Here is a 22,344-nt window from a genome sequence, read left to right as displayed (position 1 = left end):
ATTATTTAAATTTAGACCAGTGATAATGCTGATTTCTTTTACAACCGATTTTGAAAAAAAAGTTCTATAGTCAAACTTCATGTGTTTCTGTTAGAGAGAAAGACCGTGAGAGAGAGAGAGAGAGAGAGAGAGAGAGAGAGAGAGAGAGAGAGAGAGAGAGAGAGAGAGAGAGAGAGAGAGAGAGAGAGAGAGAGAGAGAGGAAGGAAGGAAGGGGGGACAGAGTGAGAGGGAGGGAGAGACAGGAGGGGGGACACAGAGAGAGAGAGAGAGAGAGAGAGAGAGAGAGAGAGAGAGAGAGAGAGAGAGAGAGAGAGAGAGAGAGAGAGGGGGAAGAGAGAGAGAGAGAGAGAGGGGGAAGAGAGAGAGAGAGAGAGAGAGAGAGAGAGAGAGAGAGCGAGGGGGGGACAGATAGAAAGATAGAGAGGGGGACAGAGGGAGCACATTTGCATACATTGCGGGAAAGCAGGAAGAGATAATCGGATTTCTATCTGGCTAACGGAGACGCATTGACGTGGCAAGGTGTAAGTGGAATGTGGATAAATCATATCTGGTTACTATCCGGATAAGGGATGCATGAAATGACAAGTCTAAATGGGGCGGTTGCATTTACACTTGGCTTTTTTGCATCTTGAGAAGATCTGCTCAAGATCTGTTAAAGATTTTAACTCTTTGTAATGAATTCACCTGTCTACCCTTTCACTGAAGTAAGCACACTTTTTTTTTTTTTTTCCAGAAAACTGAACCTTTTCTAGTTTTTGATTGGTAGCCTAACTGTAATGAAACAAGGTACAAACATGTACCTAAAAGGGTACAAATGCTTGTCGCTGGGGCTGTACCCTATTAGGGTACAAATATTGTACCCTTGTATATGGTCCATATTTGTACCTTTATCACCTGTACCTCTGAAGGAACAAATATGTACCCCAAGTGACAAAATTTACTGTGATGCTTTGGTATAACAATGTACCCTTTGAAAAGACACATATGTCCGTTTAGGGGTAACACCCCAGCAACAAGCCATTTTGTACCTCAAAGTGGCAAGTGGCAAGCATATATCAATTAAAAAAAAAATGCATTCAAAATGTATCCTTCTCCACGGTTTAATCATGGAATCAAGAGACATTACAAGCAGTTAACAGACAGGAAATGCTGGGGCACAACAATGTGTGCAGCCTGTATTAACATGTGACTCAATCATCCCTTTTAAAAACACATACAAATACCAATACAGTGAGCATTTACACTTAGACTGGATGCATCAAGCTTGGTGGGCCGTTCATTAATCAGTTTAAATGCAAAACACTCATGCAATCTTATATAGAAAACAAACTTAACATTGTTCAGATTTGCCTAAAATTCTGTTGAATCATTCCGGTTGTACAATACTGAGGATTCCATCAATTTGGCTACGCAGAAGACTACAAACCATTTAAACACAATGTTTCATTAAATATGTTCAAAATGATTCCTTCTCCGCTGTTGAATCATGGAACCAAAAACAGTAAAAGCATTAATGAACAGATGGTAAATTTCATGCACATTTAACATATGCAGCCTGTATTAGCGTATGCAAGTTAACCATTCCTTATATATACCAATACTGTGAGCATTTACACTTAGACTGGATACATCAAGGTTACTGGGCCGTTCATTAATCAGTTTAAATGCAAAACACTCATGCAATTTTATGTGTAAGATTGAAATTCTTACAAGTTAATCACATTCACTTAGCTCTAGTTTGCTATTCACTTTTAAAAGAGTGTGGTATGGAAGCCATATTGAAACCCATGCTAGATGACCTTAAAAAGCTCTCAACTGAAGGGTTCACTGTAAATATTAGCTGTCAACTCCATGATCGGTGGGTTCAGTATGTCTTTTGACACTGGCAGAATTTATAAATACTGCATGGCAACGTATTCAGAGATGAAGCAGAAATCCTGGTTTTGTTATAAGAACAACTGAAGTCCATAAGTATCACCTTGAATGTGTCAAACAAAATGAGGAAAAAACACATCTTTGTATGGTGTATATGGTACTAGTAAGTTTGATACATTAGATTATTTTGATGTGACCAACTCTCTCCCACCGGACATTATGCATGAATTGTTAGAAGGTGTTTTGCCACTAATGAAACTTATTTGTGAAGCTCATAGACAAAAGCATAAGCCTATAACTATACAGACTATACAAAACCTTACAAATAAAAATAACCTGAACACAGATGCCTCCTGTAGTTTCTACCTAAGGAAAATATTTAATTGACACAAATACAATGCCAATTATCAATCACATTTTGCTTTACAGGTCAACGTTCTGAAATACAGAATGGCAGTGAATGGCAGCAACAGCAGAGTACTGGTTTGGCTGAGGCCTGGTACTCTGATGAGACACTGAGCCAGAATGCGGATACTGGCGTTGATGTGTGTCTCGCCCCCAAACTGCTGTCGCTGATTAGCTGCAGTAGTTCACCCTCCTCGGAGCGAGTCAGATTCAGCTCCAGAGTCTCCGGCTCCGTGAATTCAAAAATGATTTTTCCATCGTTTCTGGTGTCTCTCCTCTGGGAAATAATATGAGCACAGCAAATTTCATCTTTCTCTAGTGTCACGTCATTGTGTGTAATTTCTCGTTTCATTCAGATCACTCCTAACACTAAAGTGTGTTCGAACAAGTGACTTAACAGGAACACTGGCAGGGAAGTTAAAGTTAAAGGAGGGGGCAGTTCCATCCATCTTCAGCTGGAGCAAAACAACAGGAAACACCAGAAGAACAAGTGAATGCAGGTGAATTTCTGTTATCATGGTACTAAGTTATATACAATTAACTTATTAAGTTATTATACAATTACAATTTAAATATGGAAATTAAATGACATTAACCTTGTTTTAGTGGCCCTGATGACATTGATGCAAGAAAATGCCTCCAACAGCATCTTGGGCAATGAAGCAGGTGCACTGAGGTGAGCATTTAATTAAATAATGTTATGTTAGCTTTTATCATTACTAGCAACATTTTCTGAGATGTTTTGTTCTGCACCCAAAGTGAGACAGAGGAGGAGCAAGTGCAGGAGGTAGAAAATGAAGACGAAGACAGATGAGTTAATAGTAAGGTACAGCTGGTCAAAATGTTGTTTGACCGCCCCCACCAACCAACCACAGACAGACACACACACACACACACAGACACACACACACACACACACACATACACACACACAGAGTTAAAGACCCCCTCCAATGACCTCATGACACTCATTCAAATCACCAAGTTTTCTGAAAACACTGCATCTCAGAAAGTGATGTATGATTATCTCCACCACAGTCCCAGTCCAAAATAAGGTCCAAGTGTTCAACAGGTGAATCAGGGCGGGGATGCAGAGCTGTGCCTGTTTCACTTACTGGAACTCTGTTAGCTTGTTCGGCCTTGCAAGTAAGTCATTGGTCTACAGGGCAAAGTAGAAATAACAACTGAGTTCTGCCAGTTGAATCAGGCACAGTTCCACATCCCAATTCCACATCACTTTCTGAGATGCAATGTTTTCAGGAAGCCTAGTGATTTGAATGAGTGTAGTTAAAGCCCCCCTCAAGTGACATCATCACTTGAGGGGGGGCTTTAACTACTAGAATCTCCAATGGCCAGGCAGTGCCAAATGTATGGTTTCACAACTTACATATGGTCAGTAAGGCTTATGCAATCATAAGTAGCATCAGTGATCATATAAAAAAATTGACGAAAAAATCAAAGTCTGTGATTTTACAGTAATTATGAGTGCCAGATTTTTTCTGACCACTAGAGGGTGACAGAAACCGCAACACATTTATAAACACACACAGCAGACCTGCTGGGCTACAGAAGCCCCTTAGGACAAACCGTGCATAAAGGCTAATGGCTAAAATAAACGTACCTACGGAGAAATGTCGCCGGTTACCAGTCTCGCTTTGCCAGAATTTTCTCCCGCTGAAGGTTACAAGGTTTTTTTCAGGGAGGGGAGGGGGAGAGAGAGGAGAGGACCTAGTTTAAAAAAAAAGGAAAAGCTACGACTCGGGCCGAACGTGACAACAAGCTTTATCTCCACGTGGCACACATTAGTTTTAGGATTGGTTACAGGGTCTGAAATCGCTTATTGCAGGTTTAAGTGTTATTGTTCCCTTGTAGTGTGAGTAGGTCTCAGGGTTCAGGACCTTGGAGCTGGCAGTTTCAACAGGGATTTCTGTGCAGTCTAGAATCACTAAGATCTTGTCTTGGGGCTTGACTGCAAAAACGTTGGGCATTAGCTTATTGACAGTGGCTGTACTCGGCCAGTTTGGAAGACAACCTAGCATAAAATAATGATAGGGGATATAATTTCTACTAATGTTCTACCAATCATGATAACTAATAAGTGAAGAAGCACAGCAACATAGCAGGATGGATTAATCATTACCACTTATACCATTGTGAAAAAGTGTTAAAGTTAATGTTCTACCAATCATGATAACGAATAACTGAAGAAGCACTTTAAAATTTGTGTCACATTTTTTATATGATCACTGATGCTACTTATGATTGCATTGCCTTACTGACCATTATGTAAACACTGTGACTGCAAAGCTGGTCTGGGCCACTGCAGCCACTTGATCAGGTTGCTGTATAGCTTGGCACACTTCAAGACATTAGGATGTAAATCTGTACCACCCACAACCAGCAAGACATCACTGCCACAAATATGGCATGTGCCCTCTCGTGCTTTAGGCCTGATTCGTAAGCCAATTAACACTGTGAAGATCTCCAAAGTGAAGCCTCCTATAGACAGTGGACCTCCCAAAACCACCAATCGATCTTTTGAGGGGATTTTTTTCACTATTATTATGACATCAAACATTAATATGGGTGCTCACTTATTGAATTTGATGATTAAATACAAGGTAATTGGTTTAAAACAATATTTCTACATGTTGAAAATCTTGCGCTTTTCTTTTGGCTAAACGCAAAGGCTAAATGCCCAAACCGGAAGTATTCTTTTCTCATACTTACAAGATAAGTTTTGCTCGTAATTACGAGATAAGTTTTCTCATAATTATGAGATCTTTATTTCATAATTATGAGATACTAAGTCATAACTATGAGATACGTCATTACGAGGAACCATCTCCGATTTTTTTTTCTTTGGTGAATGCAATACGCTTCCGTAATAGTTGACAACAGTTGGTTAATATTTTTTATTGGTGACCCTTTGGCGACCCTTTCAAAATCTCCCGTGACCCACAATAGGGTCGCAACCCAGACTTTGAAAAACACTGTTTTAGATTGTTCTTAAGGCACACCATGTTCCATGATGTTGGCATGTGTTCATATTATGTAGAGAGATTGCACCAAGGTCCACCAAGCTTCACCAAGTTAAAAGTCCTCTGTGAACATTTTGGACATTGAGGCATGATGGAAGTTAATCATTCAAATTAAAGTTATTGGCAGGGGCTTGTCTCCCTCACCCACAATCTGATTACACTTAATCATTAGGGGTCCAAGCACGTAGTGCTGAACCGTGTATCGTAGACTGAAAATTCTTGTGTCCATAGATTCTTTGGAAGGTGCCGAGTCCAACACATGTATCACTTTCAATGTCCACCATATTGTATTGTCCGCCATTTTGAATTATTTAAGAAACACTTTTTGCACAACTCCTCCTAGGCCGTTTCACACGAAACTTGGTGTGTACAATCTTGGGACTGCCCTTTTTCCAAATTGTATAAAGGTTATTGATACACCAAATGGTTTGGCTTTTATCGACCAATAAACTTTTAACGGAACACGCATACAGTAGACGGAAATGTGCAGCTGCAAATAGTTTGATAAATTGCCAATGTGATATGTTCAAGATAGTTTGATCAATCTTCATCAAACTAAAGACAAATGATGTCTGGACTCTCAAGATGATGTCTGTAAAGCCATGTGTAAATTGATTAATGTGGGGCACTAATACAGTTATAATATTCTTCCTGCGGCTTTCAATATGGGTTGGACTATCACCTATGACCAATCACTTGTCCCTTTGTTTTGTTTCATCACACCCAAGTGGAAGTTGGCAGAGTGGTTAAGTTCAAGTCTTTAGACCAAAAGGTTGAGAGTTCAAGTCCCTGATGAACTGTGACCATTTTGTTCATCTTTCTTCAGTTTCATGAAAAGTAAATCAACACTAAATCACTGACTGGGGTTAGGCCAGACGTTTCAACCCATAGCGAGCAGTGCAGCAGCTCTCTGCAGCTCTGGCCCATGTTCCTCATCAACATTGTGCTCATCCACAATGTTTACAGTGCGCCATTAGAGGAAGGTCAGTGTGTTCTTCAGATAGGCCTGGGATGCAATGTTGAAGACAAAGTACATACAAAAGGCTGTGATGAAGGCTTCATCTACTCCTGTGCAATGGCACACCTCCACTCCATCCACTTTCACCACATTCAGACCTCTTCTAGCGATTGCTGTTTTCTAGTCCTGGTCTACGAACTGCATGGTTGGATATGGTGTAGAAGGCTCACCCTACATACACAAAAATACACAAAGATAAGATTGAGTGTTATGTTCCTACTTATTAAAAGAAAACATCCACAGAAAAAATACATTAAACAACAGAAAATAATTTAAAAATAATCCCTGAACCTAAACCATTATATTGAGTACATGGATTTATGGCGGTTCTGCCAGTCAGTATCATGAGACATTAGCGAAACATACATCACCCAGTGATGTAGTGATCAATCTTCTCTTTGAAGATGTATGGGAGGAGAATAAGCCCAGCCCTGGAGTCGATTATATATATAGCTTTACTTCAATCATTTTTTTTCAAGGATATACTTTCAAAGCAGGTTGCTAGAGTGATTGTTTCAGTCACATAAATTTAAAATCTGCAATATACAAGCTTACACTTAGGAGCACTGCTGCTATTGCATACTATTGTCTTGTATGAGTTCATAGGTGCTAACACTGAAAAATCCCTCCTGGCCATGTACCGTACATCAACTTAGCTTTAGAAAATCACCCTAAAACCAATTTTAAATAGGAAGCACCTCATGGACTCAAGTTGACATTCACACACTGCTTGTTTTGAAACATCAGTTGTCCTCTCTACATTCTTATCAATGTACCATGGTGATGCTCAAACTCCTGTGAACCAATCCTTTACTCCCTTCCGCCTTCCCCCTCTCAAAACTAACCGTCAGCCTCCATTTCACTCTTTTGGTACTGTGCCCTCAGTGGTGCCCCTGTGGTGGCAGGACAAACTGAAATGTCTCTTTTATCGAGTTTGTCAACAGACATTAAAACATCGATAGAAGCTGGAACACACTGATCTTCCTCCAAAGGTGCACTGTAAACATTGTGGATGAGGGAGACAAGCCCCTGCCAATAACTTTAAATTGAATGATTAACTTCTATCATGATTCAACTGCACAAGTGTCCAAAATGTTTACTGAGGACTTTTAACTTGGTGAAGCTTGGTGGACCTTGGTGCAATCTCTCTACAGGTCAGATGGAACATGGTGTGCCATAAGAACAATCTAAAAAGACACCACATGAATGCTGGAGAAGTGTTTCAGATAATTGCACCGGCTTGTTGGCCTTATCATTCTGACCTATACAAAGTTTTTGAAGCTCTTTATTTATCTTCTGTATAGTTATATGATTTTGTCTATGAGCTTCACAAATAAGTTTCATTACTAGTGGCAAAACACCTTCTAACAAATCATGCATAATGTCCGGTGGGAGAGAGTTGGTTTGACACATTCAAGGTGATACTTATGGAACCAGGATTTCTGCTTCATCTCTGAATAAGTTGCCATGCAGTATTTATAAGTTCTGCCAGTGTCAAAAGACATACTGAACCCACCGATCATGGAGTTGACAGCTAATATTTACAGTGAACCCTTCAGTTGAGAGCTTTTTAAGGTCATCTAGCATGGGTTTCAATATGGCTTCCATACCACACTCTTTTAAAAGTGAATAGCAAACTAGAGCTAAGTGAATGTGACTAACTTGTAAGAATTTCAATCTTACACATAAAATTGCATGAGTGTTTTGCATTTAAACTGATTAGGCTATTATTATTGTCATTAGTCTCATTAATGTCCTCATTCTAACGTCCTCATTTTTTTCTCTTCATCTGTGGCTTAACTTGTGTATAGCTATAATTTTATAATATTATATATATATATATATAATCCTTATTAGTGATTTATCCTTGTTAGTCATTTATCAGAATTGTCACAATAATTCAAATTATTGAAATGTAGTCCAGTATGGAGGACCATATTAGTCCTAATTAAATAAATAAATGTGTCAGTAAAATAAATAATTATATAAATAAATACAGAAATATATAATATCATCAGTAAATAAATTAATAATTGATTGATTTTCTTCTTTAATTTCAAAAAATTAAATATTATTTCATAATTATTGTTTTCATAATAACATGACAAAGTGAATGGGGCGGGCTCAATTTGCTGATTGGGTAATTTTCCCTGGCTCTGAGGCTGGTCTTGCCCCATGGGCAAAATGATGTTAAAAAATACATTAATTAGTTGGATGTTGAAGGGTATAGTCCAGAGCTATCATCTCTGTTGATCCTTAAGAAACTCCTTAAGCTTTATTTTCACATTTGGAAAGACATTGCCTATTTTGGTCTTGGCCTTGACTTGGTCTCAACGTCCTTTGGACCTGGTCTTGACTTGAACTCAACTGGACCTGGTCTTGGAATTGATTTGGACTTGATTATTGTGGTCTTGACTACAGAGCTAAATTTGAATGCCCTGTTCTTTTCCACAGCTGGAGGTCCCATCACTGACATCCTGCAGCAGGCCCTCCTGCCTGTGGTCAGCCACTCCAACTGCACCGTGCCTGACTGGTGGGGCAGCCTGGTCACCAAGAACATGATCTATGCTGGAGGAGATGGACAGCTGGCTAGCAGCAACGTGAGTCACATACCCACATTTCCCACAACCCCTACATTTTATTCTACAGTCTCATGTAATACAGAAATGGAGTTCCTGTGAAAATATAGCAGCCTTACAGTTTAGAATAGTTTTACACAGTGCCATAATGATTATTATATATGTAGAATTTCTAAATGTTTTCGCCATCCTTTGCCTGAACATCACGTCTGGCTCTGTTACCCCTCAGGGAGACTCTGGTGGCCCCCTGAACTGCCAGAACCCTGACGGCTCCTGGGACGTCCACGGTGTGGTGAGCTTCGGCTCCAGCATGGGCTGCAACTACCCCAAGAAGCCCTCCGTCATCACCCGCGTCAGCGCCTACATCTCCTGGATCAACAATGTGAGTGGAAATGGGCTTGGTTTGTACAGTATTTAATATAATATGTGCCTTTTAGTGGACGCTTACAGTACAGTGCATAGATTGTTTTTTTGGCTCCACTTGACAATGTTAGTGCAGTGCTCTCTCTGTTGCTTACAGCTCTGCAGATAGATTCAGCGTACTTACGGTTTACTGTCTTTGTGACAAGGCAATTAACGTTAAAACCCACAGCTATTGATGGGCAGCCATTTCTTGGTGGTGATTATGTGGCTTTTAAAGTTGAGCTGAAATAAAAGCAGGAAAATGGTTTTACATAAAAGGAAATCATTGAATGTTAAAATGTGAATGTTCATGAAATTCCAAGTTTCATACTCAACTCAACAGATAGTTACACTTAAAATTTGTAGGAGTGTGCCACCCTCCAAGTGTCATTCAAGTGACATTAGACAGCATACTTTGAAAACCAATTGTCAGTGGTAGGAGTGCACAGAAATCCCTATTATGTATTCTTTACATGAATATTCATGTTGCAAATAAAATCCTCCTTTCAAACTTAGCATAGGAAATGCAGTCATTTACCAGAAAGAAGCATCCAGTCCTAGCCTGGTTCCAGACTCCTGACCCGCCCACTCTTCAGATTTGGTCAACAGAGTCTGCTGTTGCTCTATTCAACAGTGATTTCTCGATCGGAAAAACGATCGGGCCAATGGCGTTTCGGCAGAATAATATTTGTTGAAATCATTCCTTAACAAACATATTTTTGTCAAAAACCGACATTGTTGGTAAAGTTAGTAAATACGCCCAGCATCAGTGTAACTGAAAGTAACGTCAGAGCGGCCGGATACGTCAGTCACTAGTGATTGGTTCGTGGAAAATCATCGGAACTAAGACATGGATTGGTTTGTGTTGTTGTTGGTTGTTGCACTTAATCGTAAAATAAAAAATGTAGTGCAAACACTGTGTTCTTCTCCTCCTTTTCAAAATCCTAATGGTTTTCTAAATAAGAGTTCAGACATGCAAAAGGTAACAGATTTTGGCGATTGTGTACAAAAATACCCCTGTGTTATATGTTGAACATCACATTGAGTTACATCACATTGACATTGTGTTACTGTATCATATTAAGATGGGCAGTCACAGCAGTATGGCTGATCTTCATCTCTAATCACTCTAATCAGGGCTTGGTGCTTTAACACTAGACAGGCCAGGTTTAACACAATGATTCTCAGATGTAAAACTATCTGTCAACTGAAGGAAGTAAAGCATAACCACTATTTCCTTACATGATATTGAAAGTCTACCAACACATTTAGAAAGCTGAGAGATTTCAGTTCTAACACTCGAAACAGGAGTTAATTGACGGTGGCTTGGCCTTGGTAGTGTTAATAGCCTACTATCACTCTATCACTAATGTATGCTAAAGTGCCAATCTACCAGGAACACATGCATAATTTGAGTGTCTATGTATAGCTAGAGGCACTAGTTTCAGCCATAATCCCTGACCAGCAGTTCTCAGGTGAGTTGGTGCCCTTGCAACATGCAAATGCCGAGAGTAGCCTATTAGCACCAAAATCATCTCTGTGCCTCCGGTAGATAGCTCTGTCTGGTGCACATAATAATGCTTTAGCATACAGTATGTTAAGTAATTATAGGCGACTAGCATTTTCCTCAAAGTGAGGAAATGAGAACCTGTGTCAGCTCTAACGCTGGCTAATTTTAATGGCACACATGTAAACCTGCAAGGCTTGTTTAGGGGATTGATAAAATAGGCCTACAATTCTATTAATAGAATGCACTTTCAATGGCAGAAGATCTCTCTTCCTGTGAGACTTCAAGCATAACTTGATTTGTTTACATACTGAAGTTAGCAGAGTTAGCCAGAAAGCTAAAGTGATGAAGATTGAGATTTTGTTTTTATAAGTTATGAACCTACAGGCTATAGCATAGCAAGACTAAGAGTCTAACAGCCCCGTGACGCTGAATTTTGTGGAAGCGTCTGCTGAGATTTTACTTAAGCAGAAGGAAAATCACCTACTCAATTAAAAAGAAAAGTACCTAATTTAAGATATACTCAAAGTAAAAGTTACTTTTTAATAAATCAACTCAGTGTAATGTGTTAGAGGGAGGAATAAGGGCCATGATACATGGGAAGTGTTGTGAAGCAATGTAAAGTATGTAAGTATTTTTTCATTATTCTCCTATAGCCAGTGTGGTTACATTGATTTTGTCCTGCTTGCCAATCCCATCCCTGTTGTAAGCAATACTTCCCTTCTCCACAGCTGAATTCAAAATGTTGCTTGTGCATCTTGGACCTAAAGCTTGTGATACAACATGCAACATTTTGGAGAAGATGACGAGGCAACATGTCGGTCAACAGGAATTGAAGTCAGAATTGCATGATACATATATATATACAGGCAACTCCAGAATTATTGTCACCCATCATGAAAATGAACAAAATTTATTGTATTTTTTTTTATTGATCTCAGAATCCAGAAACTGTATTGCTTTCATCATTTCCTGTTTCACTGGGGTCAAAATATGAGGTTGCACACATGTAAAATCCATTTGTCATCCATCACTTTGTGGAAAATCAAAGAGCTTTCAACTCAGAGGAGACAGATAATAAAATAATAATAATAATAACCTTTATTTGTATAGCACCTTTCATACACAACATGCAGCTCAAAGTGCTTTACATCAATAAAAGGCAGATAAAAGACAGATTAAAAAGATAAAATTCATGTAAAAGAACAAGCAAGATGCATTGCATTAAAAGAATCAAATCAAGTAAAATAGAAAGATAGAAGAACACAACAAATACTCCCACTTTTAGATGCACATTGTGAGTGAACCCATATGTTTTTCTTTAATTTACTTTTCCCCTGTCCTTCCTGATTCTACTCTTGATCCGATATTTACGTCAGATCTCACTGCCTCAGGCAGACGAGAATCATAGATTCTCCTCTTGGTCAAAAACCTCACCATCCACAGATGGATGAGAATCATACAGGGTAAAGCTCTGTCCCCCCCACATATAGTGTTCACTTGTGCAAGTAAGCATTACCCGGACAAGACCAATGAAAATTTGTACTTGCCCGTGTCAGCTCTGTTGGGATCCTGAACAGAAACAGTTAAAATGAAGGCTACTTAAAAGCTAAGCTGAAAAGATAAGTTTTTAGCAGTCGTTTGAAAATGCTTACAGAGCCCGCCTCTCTAATATTCTTTGGGAGGGTGTTCCACAGTTTAGGAGCATAGTTAAAAAAGGCTGCATCCCCAATCTTCTTTTGAGTGGGGTTTCGTACTTCTAACAAACCAGCAGTAGAAGACCTTGATGGAATGTAGAACAGCAGGGATTCTGTAATGTAGGACGGTCCTAAGCCATTGAGAGCTTTGTATACAAGTAAAAGAACTTTAAAATCAATTCTAAAGGACACTGGGAGCCAGTGCAATGTAGCTAGAACCGGAGTGATATGCTCTCGCTTCCTTGTTTTTGTTAAAAGCCTAGCTGCAGAGTTTTGGATAAGCTGAAGCCTCTCAATAGACTTTTTTGGGAGGCCGGTAAAAAGGGCGTTGCAGTAGTCCAGTCTACTTGTAACAAACGTGTGAGTTAGCTTTTCAGCATCTTTCTGGGTTAGGAAGGGCTGCACCTTGGCAATATTTCTAAGATGAAAGAATGCTGTACTGGTCACCTTGTTTGGGAATTAAAACTTAGATCAGAATCTAAGATAACACCCAGGCTTGTTACTTCTGATTTGATCAAGGGATTCAGGTTCCCAAGTCTTGTGGAGAGTTCTTCTCTTTTGGCTTTGGGGCCAACCAAAAGTATTTCTGTCTTATCTTCATTCAGTTTTAAGAAATTTGTGTTCATCCAATCATTGATAGCCAATAGACAAGTAGTGAGGGAGCTTAAGGCATCTGCATGATTTGGCTCTACAGAAATGTATAGTTGTGTATCATCAGCATAGCTATGGAAATTGACATTATGTTCTCTGATAATATCACCTAATGGAAGCATGTACAGTGAGAAAAGCAGGGGACCAAGACAGCTTCCTTGTGCAACACCAGAAGTTAGATCATGTTTCTCTGATACATGATCTCCAAGACAGATGAAATATTTTCTCCCTGCAATGTAAGTTCTGAACCAGTTTAGGACACATTCAGAGAGACCAACCCTGTTCTCGAGACGATCTATGAGAATATTGTGGTCGATGGTGTCAAATGCTGCACTCAAGTCCAAAAGAACCAGAACTGACACCCTGTTGGCATTAGTGCTAAGTCGCAAATCATTGACTATTTTGATGAGAGCAGTTTCTGTGCTGTGGTTGGCTCTGAAACCTGACTGAAACTTCTCCAGAATGTTGTTTTCATTTAAAAAGTTGTTAATTTGGTTAGAAACCACTTTTTCAAGTACCTTACTTAAAAAAGGAAGGTTTGATATGGGCCTGTAGTTACTTAGGACCCCACAGTCCAAATGTGATTTCTTCAACAGCGGTTTCACAACAGCGGTTTTAAAGGCATCAGGAAAAACCCCAGTCTCAAGTTATGTATTAATGATTTTCAGAGCAGAGTTTGAAACACTATTGAAAACCCTCTTAAAAAATGTAGTGGGGACAGGGTCAAGAGAGCAGGTGGAAGATTTACTCTCTATTACAATCTTATTAAGTTCTGCAACAGAAATACTAGAAAATGCCCTCATGAATGTTTGACTTTTACAAGGTTGGTTATTGAAATTACCAGCACCTGAAGCGATACTAGCCCTGATAGTTGTGATTTTGTTTTTAAAAAAGTTAGCAAATTCCTCACATTTTGCATCAGAGGCTTGGCTTAAAATGTCAGAGACAGGGGCAGGATTCAGCAGTTGGTCAATGGTGGAAAACAGTATTCTAGGATCACTCCCGCTCTCTGTAATGATCTTTGAGAAATGGACTTTTCTTGCAGCACGTACAGCATTGTTATATGCAGTTAAGGATTCTTTATAAATGCTATGATGCTAAGCACAGTACCACTAAGCACAGTCAAGGTGTTACGCCCGGCCTAGGGGAAAACCGAGCATAGCACAAAAGTGACTCCCCTCTTTCCCCACTCCCAAAGATGACCAGTGCCACAGCAGGTGCAGTCCAAACAGAATTGATTTATTAAACACCTCTTCAATAAGGTAGCAAAAGCGTCGGGGGGAGCACAGCCAAAATAACAAACAGAACGATCTCTAATAAAAAAATAACTAACTTACCTAACTTAAGTAAGCGAAAACAAAAAAACAAGCAGCTTACCTGCCTCCCTAACATAAACAAGAGAAAAGAGAACAAAGAAAAAGGCTTCTCACCCCTACGGCTACCGGGACTGCTCTTTCAGAAGGTATATACAGATTTAACAACAAGGACAGTCTACAACACTAGGTCAAGACAACATTCATGTGGCAGAACACAGTACGGTCTGGTTGGGAGCCAGGAAGGAGAAGGAGTGAGCCGGCATCGGACAGACGCCCTTTTTGAAGTAGGCGCCATCAGCCTCCCGTCCAATCACCAGCCGCCACCTGCAACTCGACACTCTGGGGAGAACACACAAACGGGGTGAACACCGCCACCCTCAGGCAGGGAGGGAGACAACACAAATACACACCCAAACACAAACTATGACCCAGGGTCATAACAAAGGCAATAATCAAAAAGTTGTAGAAATCTGGAACAGTTGCAAATTCACCAGGAAGAGGACGCATGTGCATATTGTCCCCACGAACAGTGAGGAAGATGGCGAGGGAGGCAAAGAGAACCCAAGGATCAGTTTCACAACTGCACAGTTGAGTGGAATGCTGAGGTTATCAAGTGTCAAAATCAACAGACACCTATGCAACCCATAAACTGAAGCGCCTGAACTTTGCCAAGCATCACTGGAACTACAATTGAAATTGTGTGTTGTGGTCAGATGAGACCAAAATGGAACTTTTTGGCCATGCACACCATCCACATGTTTGGCGACAAAAGACGACTGCATACAAGGAAAAGCACCAGATGCCCACGGTGAAATATGGTGGAGGAAATATGGTGTTTTACTGCTAGTGGTCCAGATCTTGTTAAGATCGATGGCATAATGAAATCCACTAAGTATCAGAATATTTTAGCCCAAAACCTGGTTGCCTCTGCCAGGAGGTTGAGACTTGGCCATGGAAGGACCTTTCAACCAGACAACGACCCCAAACATACATCAAAATCATCACAGAAATGGTTGTGGGACCACAAAATTGATGTTTTGCAATGGCCATCTTGTCTCCAGAACCCTATTGAAAATCTGTGGTCTGAACTGAAGAAGGCAGTCTGCAAGTGCAAACCTAAGAATATCAAGGATCTTGAAAAGTTCTGCATGCAGGCACGGTCCCTCCCAAAGTGTTCTCCAACCTTGTCAGACATTACAGTAAGAGGCTATTGTACTAAAGCATAAAACATTTTGTATTTGAAGAACATATTGTGTTAAAATGAAAGTGTACGACTCTCCCATATGTTTTAGCCAAAATATGACTCATTGCATGTGTTGCATGCGAACTTAAATCTGATTGACTCCAGATTTAAGTTGTTGTAGTTGTTGTGTCCTAGTGGTTAACAGTTTTATTTTGGCGTGGAAAATGCAGAAATCGGACATGTAATGACCTGGAAGCGGTATATTTGTTTACAAGTAGAAAACGGTGGTAAGTTTGTCTCGTCTTAGCTCATGCAGTGTTCCTGAACACTAATATGAAACCGTGAACGGAACTTCTTTAAAAATGTAAAAGTTTTTAGCCTGATATTATCGTTCTGATGGCAGCCTCTCATTCAGAGTGATGGACTACCTTTACTGACTGAATTAAGTCTCCAGAGTTGTTTTCTGTACCGTTTGGAATTGAATGAGAGTGAATGAGCCCGAGTGGTATGGCAAAACTGATTTTAAAATATCTTTAATTGTGGCACATGCATGTAAAAACAGTCAACATTAAAGGGATGTAAAATGTCTAAACTCAAATCACGCTGGAGTTGTCCTTTACCATACTGTATGCTAAAGCGTTAGCAAGCGCACAAGGTAGATTTACGCACCAGATACACAGAGATGATTTTCATATATTGGCTCCCAAAAAGTCGTGTAGTCTTTAATGTGTTAATTACCAGTAACCTGATCCCAAAAATGAAGCTCTTCTCCCAGTCCGCACATGAAAGCTAAGAAAGGTTTCATCCCCCAGGCAGTTCTAAAAAGATCCTGAGCCAAAGGAGGCACACTAAAGTAACAGTAAACTTTAACGTCCTCTCATTCCAAGGCAGCACACATAGCACAGGTAGTTAAGAATTTAATATGGAAGATGGTTTATTAGAAAATCCACTAGCTCCATGGATCCAAGTGGACTCAAGTCAGAGGCAGCCGGGCTGTTTGTGCCCAGTGCGCACTGCGGTGCCTAATTATGGTACGCGCTCTTTACGCCGCAATATGGTGGCGTTCACATGTGCATTTGTACCACATAAAAATTACTAGTTATGAATGTACTTCGGTGAGACCTGTGTGTTGCTGGATGGCATGGATTGATAGAGATCAGTCTGTTAAAAAAGTTGAAACTAGTTGGACTTTTGACAGAGGCCAGGTAAACAAACTAGCAATCAGGTAAACTGCTTCAAAATGTTTCGAGACTCAGCAACCTACAGCAACTAGCCTAAACCTGAATTTGACACATGCCAAATGTCCCATGACTGGCTTGTAACGTTACACCAGGCAGTAGGCTAGAAGTCACACACATGGACAGGATCCTTGCTGCAGCCAGTGGACATTCACTTACCAGGAGATCAGTGATTTTACCTATAGCAGGTAAGTCAATGCATGAAGTAAATGTTTTGTTTTGATCGTGATTTTTTCACAACAGACAGGCAACTCTCAGTTGACTAAATGTGACATAAAGGCTTAAGCAGGTAGTTTCATCAAGAATAGTCTTGAGAACTTCACAGAGAGGGATGCCATGGTCACATAGAAAAAAAACGAGGATTACTGTGAAAATCCTGACTAGAGTTAGCCTAACAAATCAATGCTGAATTAATTGGTTCCACAAAGCCTACGGGGCTCTGGTCCCTCTTCCTACCTGCTCCATCAGGTTCTGCTGGAGGAGAACAGGACTCTGGTCCCAGCACTCTGGGACCAGAGGTCTGGGCTCCTCAGACAGACGGGACAGAGAGGACAGATCTCCAGGAGGTTTCACAAAAAACCTCTAGCTCAAGAAACCAGAAGAAACCAGGTCAACATCACTGGGGTAGACTCATACTATATGACAGTAGAGCTACAGTAAAAATACTAGAGTTGTAGTAGAATAGAACGGAATCGTAGTAGAAGACAGTAATGTCTGTCATGGTAGAAGGTATTAATCAATACAAGAATCAATGCACTCAATAGAGCCAGGAAGTAGCCTAATAATCTCCCTAGTTAACTGTTAATAATGAGGGTCGATGACAGATGTTGGGCCAAGAAAAATGACCCAAAATTGACGTCCATAGTAGGAATCATAGGTAGGAATGCATGCTAAACATAGCTAGAGTTAGCAAACAATTTCCCTACAATTTAATATAGAACCTCCTTGACAATTAGCTGTTAGCTGTTAGCTGAGTGTGCTGGGAGCTGCTGGCAGCTGTCGGGATTCTGTGGGAAAGTGAACTGCTCCTCTTCTCTCCCGCAGTGTCAGGTCCTTATCCAGGTGCTGATAATATATTAAAATAATTAAAGTAAGACTTTTTTCCTCAAAATTACCACTTTATTCTCGTAATATTATGACTTTTTTTTTTTGGCCCATGGGGCAAGACCAGCCTCAGAGCCAGGAAAAAATATGATTGCAAAGGATTACCCAATCAGCAAATAGATCCCGCCCCATTCGCTTTGATTGACAGAGGCTGAGACATTATGAAAAGTGACATTATGAAATGAAAAGTGTTATCATGAAATAAAAACAGGAGCAATGAAAAAGAAAAACAATCAATCAATTATTAATTTATTTATGTATTTCTGTATTTATTTATGTAATTATTTATTTCACTGACGCATATTTATTTATTTAATTGTGACTATTTTGGTCCTCCAGTCCAGTGATATTGCTGATTTCTTTTACAACCGACTTTGGAAAAAAGTTCTATAGTCAACCTTATGTTTCAAAATGTGCCAAAATGTGCGCTTTCCACATTTCACCACTAGGTGGCAGTAGTGTCATTGGTGCGATTCCCTGCCTTGCTGTTGTACAGATGCTGCCTTCAAGCGCTCCTCGGAAGTTCCTGCTTCCAATTACTGAAGTTGTAAGTATGACGTCGTGGAGGCGTCCTCTTAGCAAGAGGAGAAAATGTGCATCAGGCCTGTAATTGATGTTTTAATCAGATTGTCTTTAATATATTAGTCAAAAGTTACTCAAAAAAACCCAACTCGGCTATCAGAAATCCCCGGTTTCCCCAGTCTTACAGTACCTGGGTCATTCATGTTCTTTCTACTTATTAAGTCAAAACTCCTGACAGCACTTGAAGGCAGCAATAGAGCGGCAGTGAGTGAGTGACCCAAACTTTATCGGTGAGCAATTAGATGCTTTCACTCACTCTTCCTTTTATAGGAATATTTCAACACTCACTTTTCCTTTTAGCTATAACAAAAACACAAACACATACAAACAAACAAGCTAACTGACTCCAGTATTGTTAACATTGTCCGGTAGCTAGCTTGCTGGAGAAACAGAAATCCTTTTGGAAAACAACCAGCAATAACACCAGTAGCAACACACACACAAAAAAAAGTAAGTAATGTTAAACTAGTGGCTAGTGAAATGGGGGAGATAGCTAACTTTATTCCTCACTATATTGGATGGCGTGCATCTTGTCTAAAACGTTGCTTTGCATGGCTCATTATTCGGCTGTAACTGAACAGGTACTGTGCTGGCTTTTTGTCTGTGCTTTGTAATTAACATCTTTTCAAGCTAAAAGCAGTGTTGTAGCAGGGCTTGGAGAAAAAACACACTTAGCTCTTAAAAAGGAGCAGTGCACAAAAAAAATACATGACTAGAAACCAGATAATATCAGTGCAGTTAGTTGGAAGGAATAGACAACTACATAAAACACTAATTATCACGTCAGATCTGTCATTTGTTTAGCACCCGAGTCAAAACATCCTATATAGCCAATGATAAAAGATGAGATTGGTGGTTGTAAAAAACAATTGTTTGGTGTGGCATCTTGTTTTGTATGACAAACTGTTCATCTATTGGAGTTTATTCTTTATTATTTTTTTGTATGGTCAATTTCATCAGATAGTCTTTTTAAAAGTTACTAGAAATGAGTATTGCAGAGTTGTGTTTTGATCCCCTAACCAAGTCTGTCCTGGCTAATGGGAACTGCTGCCTATGCCCATAGGCTACTACTTTTTATAACTACTCTTGTATTGAATGAATGTATTGAATGTCCTGTAGTAACCAATGTATTGATTACTACAGGACATTCACAAATACATTACTTAAACTTCAAAAACTCAAAATAGGCTACTGTTAAAAAATGTTAGACATTTTAACTTTCTCATGAATTCAATATATTTTCCTGAATTAAGCGCACTTTTTTTTCTTTAACCTTTTCTAGATTTTGATTGGTAGCCTAACTGTAATATTATTGGTGAACTGATCATGTAACTACTTCGTTACTTACTCGTTAGGCGTTACCACCCAGCGCCGTAACCGACGCAATTTAACCAGAATCGTATTTCAAAAGTTTAAACCAGGTTGAAACACATAATTAAAGACCTGATAAATAGGCTCCTCAAATTATGATGTATGATGTACATCATCCACTTTCACAAAACATGTCGGTCTATAGCGTTACACAGCAGGACGGCAAGGACCAACAGGATCCAGTTGTCTGTCAGTCAGTCTCAAAGTGCAGTATGTAGCCTAAATGATCAACGCACTTCAAAATGAATCTTACTGGATTACCAAATAGCCGTTACAGTAAAACATTTATAGACTCATTTATAGATCCGTTTTGCATTTAGTCAGTTGTTCCGAAAAGTTTAATAGGCTATATGGCCTTTGCAGGCCGCTGATATGGCAATTAATTGGACGTCAGGCCTTGCAGTGAAAGCTGTCATTAAAACACTTTGTAAACTTGCTTTAAGAACGGTGGTATATAAATAGGCTACTATTATTATTATTATGATTAGGATTATTAGGATTATTATTAATAGCCTATTGTTGTTGTTATCTCATTCTAACGTCCTCATTGTTTTCTCATCATCTGTGGCTTAACTTGTGTATAGCTATAATATTATATAATATTATATAGCCTAATATTAATCCTTGTTAGTCATTTATCAGAAAACACAACGCTAAACAATAAACAAACACAATAATTTAAATTATTGAAATGTAGTCCAGTGATATTGCTGATTTCTTTTACAACCGACTTTGGAAAAAAGTTCTATATTCAACCTTATGTTTCAAAATGTGTGCCAAAATGTGCACTTTCCACATTTCACCACTAGGTGGCAGTAGTGTTGTTGGTGCGATTCCCTGCCTTGCTGTTGTACAGATGCTCCTCGGAAGTTCCTGCTTCCAATTACTGAAGTTGTAAATATGACTTGTCGTGCATTCAGATGCTTTTGGTTATAAGTTATCGCAAAACTGAGTTATTTTGTTTGGCTGTTGTTTCATTTTAGAAATCGAGTGGCAAAGAACTTAGCAAAGAATTATTATATTACTTCACAACGACAGAATTAAGAGGAGAAAATGTGCATCAGGCCTATAAGTGATGTTTTAATCAGGTTTTATTTAATTTATTAGTCAAAAGTTATTCAGAAAAAGCAACTCGGCTGTCAGAAACCCCCAGTTTCCCCAGTCTTACAGTACCTGGGTCGTTCTTTCAAGTTCTTTCTACTTGTTGAATCAAATATTCCTGACAGCACATGAAGGCAGCAATAGAGCGGCAGTGAGTGACCTCTGCTTTGTCAGTGAGCAATTAGATGCTTTCATGTGCGGTAATGAAAGGCAAAATATATCCCTTATATAAAGAGGAACACTTACCTTTCCTTTTATAGTAACAACACAAACATACAAAAAACAATAAAGGGAAAACATACATAAAATTGATAAAGGCCACACAGGTGTCTGTGCATGAAACAATATACATGGCTCTTATTAGAGGCAAGAATGGTGCCTTTATAATTTATAGTTAAATAATTATATCCAATTGGTTATTATTATATTATACAGTATGTTTTGATATATAACCATACCAATATCTGTAATATATGTGTTCTATAATATATTTTAGATATACATTTTGTCAACAGTAGTCAACAAATTCTTGACCAAAATGCCATCTCTGATTATTAATTGTCTTTTTACATTCATGGTGAGCAAAAAGCCTCCCATGACAGAAATATGTAGAGGGTGACCAGGAAGTCAGGTTGGAAGAGGGCAATAACCTCAAGTATATTTAAATGTCATCGCACTGCAGCTGTCTACACCCAATCCTGCCTCTTCCTCATATGTAAAGAGACTATATTCTAGCTTTAAGATGCTGTAAAATATGGGTAAATGTGGTTTATCTGCAGGAGGGATAGTACACAGGGTCTGCTATAATTTTTAGTCGTCTTTGTAAAATGTTATGGCTTTTTTATGGCCTTTTCTGGACTAAAATCAAACACAATGCATCTATGACTATCTGAAAGAGAAAATTCATCCCAGTTCAGCATTCCTATTCTGATTTAAATCAATTATTTGTTCCAAGAGTTAAATTGGATCTCTGGAGTTTGACGTTTCAAGTTAAAAACAATAAATTTTTTTCTAGTTGTGGCCCTGCAAAACGAGATTTGTTGATATTTTAAGACAAAAGCATTTGCAAACGATCATTATATGAATCATTTTCTTCCCCACAAATAAAGAGTGCATGGATTGAATCTCCCCTTTGCGAGTAGGATTACACAATGTTCATATGAAGGTGTCACTTGCCCGAACGCATCATGCATGTTCACCTAGGCGTGATGCAAAAGCGGCGTAGGGCCTCGCCAGTTCTTCTGTTTGCCCGGCTAGGGTCATCGGCCTCTTT

The 22,344-nt window shown here is 39.3% G+C and overlaps 1 protein-coding gene across 1 annotated transcript; it reads left to right on the top strand.

The window, feature by feature from the left end:
* The first annotated feature begins 6,247 nt into the window (after positions 1 to 6,247).
* LOC139914676 (chymotrypsin-like elastase family member 2A) lies at positions 6,248 to 9,451 on the top strand. Its single transcript, XM_071903045.2, has 4 exons — positions 6,248 to 6,305; positions 8,795 to 8,940; positions 9,149 to 9,301; positions 9,440 to 9,451. Exons 1-4 carry the CDS (start codon positions 6,248 to 6,250, stop codon positions 9,449 to 9,451), a joined length of 369 nt encoding a protein of 122 aa, XP_071759146.2.
* Positions 9,452 to 22,344: the final 12,893 nt, after the last annotated feature.

Source organism: Centroberyx gerrardi, chromosome 21 (assembly GCF_048128805.1).
Source record: "Centroberyx gerrardi isolate f3 chromosome 21, fCenGer3.hap1.cur.20231027, whole genome shotgun sequence".
Taxonomy (NCBI): Eukaryota; Metazoa; Chordata; class Actinopteri; order Beryciformes; family Berycidae; genus Centroberyx; species Centroberyx gerrardi.
This window is presented reverse-complemented; position numbering and strand designations above follow the sequence as displayed.